The 10,648-nt window shown below is 44.6% G+C and overlaps 1 protein-coding gene across 2 annotated transcripts in view; it reads left to right on the top strand.

Moving 5' to 3' along the window:
- SLC39A9 (solute carrier family 39 member 9) overlaps nucleotides 1–8,270 on the top strand; it is a 59,784-nt gene extending 51,514 nt beyond the window's left edge. For both annotated transcript variants that reach the window (XM_006171512.3, XM_006171511.3), the window contains one exon: nucleotides 4,273–8,270. In XM_006171512.3, coding sequence (XP_006171574.1) covers nucleotides 4,273–4,503 — 231 coding nt within the window. In that variant the 3' untranslated portion in view covers nucleotides 4,504–8,270. The remainder of the gene's footprint in view (nucleotides 1–4,272) is intronic.
- The last annotated feature ends 2,378 nt before the right edge of the window (nucleotides 8,271–10,648 follow it).

Raw genomic sequence — 10,648 nt, 5'->3', positions numbered from 1 at the left:
CGGTCTGGGTGTGGCTGTGTGTCCCATATGAAAGGGACAGCCATGGGGTGTCTGCAGTTTGGAAACTCCCCTGGGAATGTGGGTTCCCTCCTGTCCTTCACAGCCCCTGGAACAGGGTGGGGTCCTCCCTCAGCTATCATGTGATTGTGCACATGCACACACATGCAGGACACACCCCACAGACACAAATGCAGACATGCCCCCACGCACATGCGGATACATACACTCCACTCACACAGAAACGCTATATACAGACACACATAACACAGACACACATATACCACACAGCATACCACGACACACTACACAGACTCACATAACACACACAACACACACACAAGGTATTTTCTTAGCTTCGAACATTAATTACTAAAAGGCAGAGTTTAGTCTCGTTGATATGCCTGGTTTCTTTGTATGAGAATTCTTACTCAGATGACTTAGACTTCTTGATATAGAAGCAGTCCATACTTATAAGTGATAATGGGGATAATTTTTCATTTCTAGGCACCAGCTGCTTTTGGGCTGGTTTCCTTCTTAATGCACGCTGGTCTGGAGCGGAACCGAATCAGGAAGCATTTGCTGGTCTTTGCACTGGCAGCGCCAGTTATGTCCATGGTGACGTACTTGGGACTAAGTAAGGTAAGTCTGACTGGTTCTTGGCTTACTTGGACAAGTGTCTAGTTCTTTTGTGATATATGAGAACTTAAAATCTCTTACGCTGAATTTTTCCAACCAAGTTACCCTCTCAAACTAGAAGATAAAATTTAGAGTAATACCTCTACAAGGGAAATTACCTTAATTCTAATTCGGTCCTCTTCATAAATTTCACATTTCCTTATTCATTTATTTTATTTATTTATTTATTTATTTATTTTTGGAGATTTTTTTTGCTATAGAGCGCGTGTGCTCGCCAGACAGACAGAGACAGAGAGACAGAAAGCGAGAAATCGCCCCCCAGGGGGTATGGCCATGCCACAGTCCCTTCTCCTCCATTCTCCTCTTAGGATCATGAGAACGCATGCACACACACCCAGTGTGAGTATTAAGCCACCGGGTCCAGGACGCGAACCACGGTCGACTACATGGGAGTCCAGCAACATAGCCATTGCACTAACTGCTGGTCCCTTCCTTATTAATTTAATTTGAAGACTTCTTCCCTTGTCAGTTCCAAGAGTATTTGCAGAAATTTATGATAGTAGTTATGCCAGATGGTGGTATAGTAATAAAACACAACATTCTGTGAGGCTCGTCCACATGGGAAGGTTCTGGATTCATGTCTGGAGACATCCCTGAGTACACTGGGCATGCTGAAAAGTTTGAAAAAAAAAATTTTTTTTTTTGAGAGGTTTTTGCTATATGGTGCATGCACTCACCAGAAAGACAAAGAGAGACAGAGAAATAGAAAGCGAGAAATCACCCCCCAAGGGGGGATGGCCATGCCGCAGTCCCTTCTCCTCCATTCTCCTCTTGGGATCTTGGGCATGCACACACAAGTGCCCGGCGTGAGTTTAAGCCACCGGGTCTGGGACTCGAACCACGGTTGGCTACATGAGAGTTCAGCAACATAGCCATTATACTAACTGCTGGTCCCCCCAAAATATTTTTTTAATAAATAAAAAAAGATAACTTAATCTTAACCAGCTGTGCTAATTTTATTTGACAGACACATAAGAAGTAATAATCTTTTGTTTTCAGTGTTGTAGTTGACACAGGAAGCAGGAATAACCAGTCACATGGCAGCTGTAGAAGAGTAGGGGTTGAGCAGAGATCACTATATTCAGTTAAGACTCTGATTCTTTTACTCCCAGCTCATATCACTGAATATTAAATACTTAGTTCTTTATCATTGTGCTGAACATAGTTGGAGACCTGAAGTGGCTTATGTCATTAGCTCAGAACTGGACATTCTTCTTTTTCAAGTTGGACCTTTCCATGCCTTACAGATCTGTCTACCTGGGCAACAGCTCTTAGCAGCAGCCCTCAACATTTTACCTAATGTCATTTGTCAGGCAGCAGGAAGAAAATCTTAGAACCAGACCAACTCGGGGCTACTTTAATGGAAACTGCTTTCCCCCTGCCCTCTCTGAACCTGATTGACTCTCTTAGTCTATTATTGCCTGCTAATAGAAATACCTGAGGCTGGTGAATTATAAAGAAAAAGTTTAAGGGGGACCAGCAGTTAGCGTAATGGCTATGTCACTGGACTCCCACGCAGTCGACCACGGTTCAAGTCCTGGACCCAGTGGCTTAAAACTCATGCCGGGCGTCGGGCGCGTGTGCGTGCGTGCCCAAGATCCCGAGAGGAGAATGGAGGAGAAGGGATTGCGGCGTGACCATCCCCCCTGGGGGGTGATTTCTCACTTTCTGTCTCTCTGTCCCTCTCTGTCTGGTGAGTGCACGTGCCCTATAGCAAAAACCTCTCCAAAAAAAAAAAAAAGAAAAGAAATAGTTTAATAACCAACAGTTCAGGTGACTGGAGAGTCCAAGGGCATCACAGAATGGTGGAAGGCAGACCTTTCAGCAGAGCATATTCATGTGGCGTTCTCTCTTTGTTCTGGTCTCTTTCCCTTTGTTTATATACCCAACATAACACAGTCGTAGAGGTCCTGCCCTAATGAGAGTATCAGGCCCAAAGGACTACCCTGAGATGCCATGTGGGACTTAACTTCTCACTAATAGCTTTATAATATACTCTATGTAATTAAGTCCCAACACATGAACCTCTGGGGGACTCATCTCTGCTCACTAAGACCAAATTCTAAAACATAACATTTTGGGAGACAAGCCATGATCCAAACCATAACACTGACTCGTCTCAGTGTTAATCAGTTTAGTATTTGAAACAGTAAAACCTATATTAAAAGGAATGGAGTGTGGGACGAGCAGATGGCATGATGGTTGCATCGCTGGACTCCCACATAGTCGACTGTGGTTTGAGTCTTGGACCTGGTGACTTAAAACTCACACCAGGCATGTATATGTATGCATGTGTGTCCAAAATCCCAAGAGCAGAATGGAAGAGAAGGGATTGCGTGTGGCCATCCCCTCAGGGGGTAATTTCTCACTTTCTGTCTCGGTCTCTCGGGCGAGTGCACACACCCTATAGCAAAAATCTCTCAAGATATAAAAAAGGAATGGAGGGCCCAGTTCGTGGCATGGTGGTTAAGGTGGCTGGACCCCACATGGCTGACTCAAGTTCAATTCCCAGATCCTACAGCTTGGAAAATCATGCCGGGAGCACATACATGTATGCCCAAAATCCTGAGAGGAGAATGTAGAAAAAGGGATTTCGAGCTGGCCATCCCTCTTGGGGGATGCTTTCTTACTTTCCTTCTCTGTCTCAGTCTCTGGGAAATGCATGTGCCCTGTAGCAAAGAAAAAAAGTAATTGTGATGAATATAGTTAGTACTACTGTATTGTAAATCACAATTCCTAAGAGAATAAATTTCAAATGTCCTCAACTCTCCCACAAAAAAGAATATAAGTATTTGAGGTATTGGATATGTTAGTTATCGTGGTTTAAGTATTCTACATTGTGCTCATAGATCATAACATCACTTTGTAACCCATAAATATATAAATTATAAATCATCTATTTATGATTAGGTGTTCTTTTAAAATCTGTTGTGGGGTCAGTAGGTGGCATAGTGGTTAAGGCGCTGGACTCCCACATGGCCAACTGTGGTTTGAGTCCCAGACCTGGCAGCTTACTTTCTCACTTTGCCTCTGCCTCTGTCTGTCTGTCTCTGATGAGAGCACATGCACTAAAGCAAATTTTTAAAAATAATAATTTTCTTTAAAAAAAAGCAATTGTGTACATCACTGCTATTCTTAAGTCGTTATTTAAAACATCCCCCAAATAACATAAAATTGCTCTGATCTCAAGATGCCCTTGGGAACCAGCAGTTAGCGTAATGGCTATGTCGCTGGACTCCCACGTAGTCGACCGCGGTTCGCGTCCTGGACCCGGTGGCTTAAAACTCACGCCAGGCGCATGTGCGTGCGTGCCCAAGATCCTGAGAGGAGAATGGAGGAGAAGGGATTGCGGCGTGACCATCCCCCCGGGGGGTGATTTCTCGCTTTCTGTCTCTATGTCTCTCTCTGTCTGTCTGGCGAGCGCACGTGCCCTATAGCAAAAATCTCTCCAAAAAAAAAAAAAGATGCCCTCAGTGTCTCAGACAGCACTCGTGATGAATATTGTGTTTTTTAATTGGGACTCCTCCTGCCCCCAATTTTACTTAATTCCCCCTCTGTTTCTCTTTTCATTCCCAGAGCAGTAAAGAAGCCCTTTCAGAAGTCAATGCCACTGGAGTGGCCATGCTTTTCTCTGCTGGGACATTTCTCTACGTTGCCACAGTACACGTCCTCCCTGAGGTGGGCGGAATAGGGCACAGCCACAAGCCCGATTCCAGTGGAGGGAGAGGCCTCAGCCGCCTGGAGGTGGCAGCTCTGGTTCTGGGCTGCCTCATCCCACTCATCCTGTCAGTAGGACACCAGCATTAAATGTTCAGGTTCCAGCCTCAGTCCATGGCCATGTGCCACCTGGTGAGAACAGCTGGCACGTGACAGCACCTCACTTCCTCAGTCTCTTGTCTCGCCTTGCCCATTTCCACCTGTATTCCTAGAGTCCGGAGAGAGGTGAGATGAAAACCTGGAGTAATGGAAAAAAGCTTTTAGAGTAGAAACAACACATGGCGTTGGACATAGACATTCCATTGTGTTGTCTTTTAAAGGGCCCTTGGCATTTTGAGTTTTGATGTTTCTCTTAACCCTATTCTCAGGGAAGATGGAATTTAGTTTTACAGAAGAACAGAGAACTTCAGACTCATGATAAAATAGTCATTATGAAAATACAGTGTTCTGTAATTAAGCTAAATCTCTTTCTTCTTTGTTTAGAGGCTCTGCCACTTTTTCCATTGATTTTCAACATGGTTCTCACCGTGTCAGACTGGTGCTTTAGCATCTATGCCACATGCCTTGATAGAAGGTCATAGCACCCACTCACTCTCTTAGATGCTAAAGGTGATTACGGCTCATTTGGGATAAGAGTTAGGAAAATGATGGCAGAACATCTGGAAGCTGATCTGATATTCAGAAGAGATATCCATTGAAAGGAGATGTCCAGAGAGACTTAAACACCTCCTTTTGCATGTGCCTCTCTAAATACAGCCTGCCATTCCATCAAATGGAAGAGCAGAGGTGGAACTGCCAGCTTCTAAAGAGGTGACTCTGGTATTTTTTAGCATTTCTTTTCAAGTTCTCCTTTGCAGAATACCTGCCTCCAAGACATTCTTACAGAGGAGCCAAGTTCTAGTAGGTTCAGGCCTAGGCTTTCCTTCAAGAACAGTCAGAATACAAAATATCTTTGGGAATTAAGGGATATTAATTTTAAGTAAATTACTGACATCTTTATAATAATCTCTTCAAAGTAAGACTACCAAAATCGATGTTGTCCCTTCTTTTTCAATATCTCTCTTAGCAGATCAGCAGTTCCTCTGGCTAAATACTGAGCTAGGGGAGCACCGTGTCTGCTCACATGAGCATTTGTGTAGCAGCCAAGAAAGTCAGATGTATCATAATGGAAAGTGTTTGCCGATTGATTTAAAGCTATTGAAATCATGTCTCTTCATTTTTTCCATGCTTTTCTCCTAACTTTTTCCTCTGGCTCCTCCTCCCCATGGTTTGCTGCTTCCTCCTGGTGGCAGTGTTAATATTTGTGTGAGATGAATTTCATCAGGACAACCACTTCTAGAACTGTGGTGAAGAAGATAATACTGTCCCTTATTCTTATTTCTTACTCTCTTCAAAGAAGTTACCTTGTGTCAAATGCAGGTTGTTAAGAAATACCACCTCCTCATGTGTAAGTTGACACAGTCACTAATATCCTGGTAATTTAAATAATTGAGAGAGCAAAAATGTTTAACAAACTAGAGTAATTTGTTTTCATATTTGCCAAAATCCGTGTCAACCCTGTTTTTGTCTAATAAGTGTCTAATATGGTATTGTTAACTTATTTTGATTTCTGTACCATTTCAAAAAACATTACATTAAGAGGGAATCAAGACTAGTTTCTCCAGGGCAGTGGATTTTGTAGTTTGTAAAAATGTTTTCTGTGATGCATAAGCCAGCATGCCTGTGAGTTCCCTTTCTTCCTAGACTTGTCTCTGGGTCTGCAGCTGTGGAAGTAATCCTTGAGAGCCCCCTGCTGGCTGCAGTGAAGAAGGTAGCGTGAATAGGCTATGGTTTTGTATGGTAGTATGGTGGCAGCGACCATTGCATACAATTTTAAAGACAAGAGAAGGTACAGTCTAGAAAGTCTAAGTGGCTTTCCTGATTAGACAGTACCAGCTGACTTACAAGAGGCTTGGATTTCATCTGGTCCTTCAGAATAATATGCTTGCCTTGATTCTCTCTGGAAACTGACTTTGTCAAATAAATAGCAGATTGTGTGTTTGGTTTGGATAGCAGTGTTTCTGTCGTTGCGTGCAGTGGTCAGAAATTTGTCCTGTAGGCCAAAGCCTCTTTCAGCAGTGCCTTGCCATCACACTTAAAAGTTTGACTGGAATGTCTTGCTGGATAGAGCCTTGAACTCTGGCAAGGCTTAGACCGTTCAACTTGCAAATTTGCCTTCCCCTCTGGACCTCACTACTAATCAGCAAACCTTTCGAGGCCCTACCAACTCTCAGAAGCCAGGGGCTTTCCCAGATTTTAAAGCTGCTGCCTCAGGAACCATTCATTTCTCTCCTGGTCAGCAGGCAGAAATAGCCATACTGATCTTATAGGGCTCAGATGCATCTTCAGGCAGCAGGGAGCCACGCAGATAGAGGCCTCCTTCACCGCAGGGAGAGCTTGCTCACTCGGGCAGCGTCTCAGGAGAGGCCATATCCATGTTGACTTTTTGACACATTTCGGTTCCATTTTCCTCTTGTTTAAAACTGTCTCCTTAGATGTGGATGCCTTAATTTTCTAACACATTTGAAAGCATTGGCAATACTTAAGTTGCTGCCATAATCACAAATGGACTCGTTGGCTACCAAAGAGATGCAACTGATGGTGAACGTGTGGTCTTTCCTTCTCATGACCAAAGTGAATCTTAATTGCAATTTGACTCTTTCCTTAGTAGGGATAGACTTTCTTCAGATCCCAAGTGCTCTCTTAAAGGGCATATTAAGTTGTAAAATAATATTGGTCCATTCCCCTCACTTATTCTCCAGTTAATTGTTTATCAATTCCCATTTCACCAAAGTGGTGATGTTCCAGGTTTGATTTGTGCACTCTTGAAAATTTGTTTTTAGGCAGAGGTTCTGCGCTGGAACTAGAGAGCTGGAAATGGTACTACCTATAGAGGCTATGTGTTCCTTTCTGTCCCCTCACCTTTTTATTTCCCAGTTCAAAACAGCTCCATCATCCCTGTTCCTATATTTTGAATCATTAAAAAAAAGAAAGGGAGTGGCTGTTTTGGGTTGTCTTTCTTTGTGCAAAGGAGGAAATATTTGCATTTTGTTTTGTTCTACCAGCCTACTTCTAAGTGTCACTGCCCCTTTTTTTCTCTTTTTCAAGGATTAAACTAGGAGGACATACCAGCATTGGAGTATATTAGGTCCCTGAACCACGTGGTAACTAGGTACTGAACACGGGGTCTGTAGGCCAATAGCACAAGCCCACAAGGAATGTTCCTGGCTTTGGGCCCCTGAGCCCCTTGGGAGACTAAGACTAATGACAGGTTCATCCCAAACTGTTGCAATGCAAGGAGAGGACCCTCTGTAGTTGTTCTACAAAGGACCTTTCCTTCCCTTAGAAAATTTCTGCTCTATGCAGAATGGTTCATATCCCCCAAAGAACACTGTTGGAAAAGCTGTGATGTTGAAACCAGTGAGATAAACTCTTTGCACCTGAGACATCGAGGGTCACCTCAGGAGACCTGTAGGAAATTTGTGATTCGTGAAAAAGGACTAGACATCCATTTAGGATTCTGTAGATAGGCACAGCCTGACACAGCTGCTTAACACAAGGAGACTGGTGTTGATCTGTCTCTGATGGCATCTCCTAGCAAATCAGAAGTCCCATGGGGTAGCACTACAGTTCCTCTGGTTCAGTAGCCTGAACATGATTTTAAATGTCCCTTTTTCTGGATTCTTTGTAAACATGAAATCATTCCATGGATGGCTGCCTTATAATTTTGTCTCTTTCCACTTTAATTGTGAATGGTTTAAAACAAATTGCTGTTTTCTGATTTGTTTTATGATATTAAATTTTTATTAGTGCATACATTATATGACTGGCTCATTACTTAACCTGTCAGCATTTTGTTTTTCTGTGTGATGACCAGACTTGACCCACATTTGAACATAAGAAAAGGTAATAGAAAAGCCATGAAATACAGTAGAAAGATGTGCCTACTTTATGCACATCTTTCAGGGAATGAAGGAGGAAAGGAAGGAAGAGAAACTAAGAACTCCATATGCCATCTGTCCCAAAAGACACCAAGTTGTTTTTTTTGTTTTTTTTGGTTTTTGCCTTGCCATTGTTGGGCAATATTATTTGTGAAGGTGGCTTTCTGTTCCCAGAAAACAAGCACACAGCAGATCTCAGTTGCAGCAGATTCACTTTGAAGGGCTCTGTCACGTGAGTATATAGCGTTAGGAACAACTGCCCCTGCAAATAGGAGAGTTAAACAGAAGGGCTACTTGTGAATGGGATAGATGTATTCTCCCCCTGTGGACTTCATTTTAACTTAATTACAGACATGCACTACCTAGAGCAGCATATCACTGAACAGATAGCGTGTATGTCTGTCTGGTCCTTAGATTTGCTCATCATTACTGCCCATCCTGTGCCGGTTTCCCATATGTGTCACGTGTGCCCCGGCTTGTTGCAGGGACTGTGCCCAAAGTGTTGAATGGTTCCTGAAAAACGACGAAGAGGACATGGTCTATATTAGGTTGTCGGAAAAGTAACGCTCTGTTTTTCTATGCAAAAATGCATCATGACTTTCTGAACAACCCAGTGTGATTATGATTCCCATCAACCCGCGGAAGCCTTCAGGTGGAGCACTGAGGGCTCAGTAACTGAGTCTGTGAAATAATCTGGCAGTTGGCAGATTAACAGGAGAAACGGTATACAGACAGGTTCATTAAAGGAAAAAAAATAATTGTTAATTTAATTTAATTATGTTAATTTTGAGCAGAGAGAGTGGAAAAGGGAGAAAGCAAGCCACGAGGTCCAGGACTCAAACTGGGGTTGGCCATGTGAGAGTCCAGCACCTCAGCCACCACGCCACCTGCCGGCCCCACACATGTTTGTTATGTGCACCGGGGCGTCACAGGAAAGAAAAGTGAATACCCAACTGCTCTCTGAGCTCTAGAAGTGTACATGCCATCTTCAGAGCAGAGAACGGAGAGATGTAGGCAACTTAGAGGAAATGATTGTGGGAGGGCGAATGCGCCCTCAGCAGAATTAGGTGACAGATAAACTGACAGCTTCTCCTGGATGGCTGGTAGGGTGTCAGCCTTGTCTCCTCTCCTGTGATAGAAGCCCACCTTCCCTGGCAGGGATGCCCCAGAGGGGCTTCATGACAACTGAGTTCCTTTTGGAGGACCATAGGGGGATAAGGGAAACTTAGAGAAAAGCCCTGCTGGCATTCACTTTCCAGCTGCCCTCCGTTCAAAGTAATCCGCATACTGAAGGGTCATACTCTGGGGAGGCGCTTTCTCACTGCATGGTCCGCTCTGGCTGCCACACTATAGAGGGATCCTGACAAACTCAGGAGATACCGGGGGAGGCAGCCTGGTGGAGAGGGGGCCTCAGGGCACTGGAGGAAACTGGGGAGAGCTGGATTGTGTACCTGTCCCTGGAGTACTCTTGAGGGCAGAACTTGATCCCCATCTTCAGAGACTTTAAGTGCTGTCAGCTGTACAAAGCAGCAATCTGTGTTCTGAAGAGGATTGGACCAAAAGTAGGCAGGGCCCCTGTTCCTATTCCCCTTAGTCCCCTTCATCCAGCAGCATCAGTTGAGCCTGTCCCATAGACCAGGCACTCCTTCATGTTGTCAGTTCCAGCCTCTGAAGTGCTTGTGGTTCAGTGAGGGTTCGAACAGGAAGACACTATTGCCAGTAGTGAGGTAGGCACAAGGAGACTAGTTACTCAGGGTCCTATGACGAAGAGGGCTGGGAACCCAGGGGGCCTTCAGGGAGAACAGCCAGGGGGAGATGGAACCTGAGCTGAACCCGATGGCTGAGCAGGATCAGCTAGGTGAGCAACTGGCAAAGGCTCTCAGAGCTGGAGGACTACAGGGGCACCCCAGAGTGCGGGCTCTGCACAGAAGGGGCGCTCAGGCTGAAGTGGGGGAGGCAAGAGGTGGGTGCTGGTTTCTTAGATGGCCTCTAAGCTTCCAGGCTTAAAATTCTATAGGTAGTTGGGCCTAACCATCTGTGGAATTCTGTAGATAGTTGGGGTCCTTGTAATCCCTGCCTCAGCTCCAACCAGTGTCCCCTCCCAGGTACAATCTTGTCTGCCCAAGTTCCAGTCACCACAGATGGACTGCGGATGTGGCAGTCAGCAGGTTCAAGATCCATGTACTCCAGTGGCTTCTCTGACCCCTCAAGGTGGAGCTGGGTGGCTTTTTCTCTCCCCTATTCCTGCTATCTTC

Source organism: Tupaia chinensis, unplaced genomic scaffold, assembly GCF_000334495.1.
Source record: "Tupaia chinensis unplaced genomic scaffold, TupChi_1.0 Scaffold149686_1, whole genome shotgun sequence".
NCBI lineage: Eukaryota > Metazoa > Chordata > Mammalia > Scandentia > Tupaiidae > Tupaia > Tupaia belangeri.
This window is presented reverse-complemented; position numbering and strand designations above follow the sequence as displayed.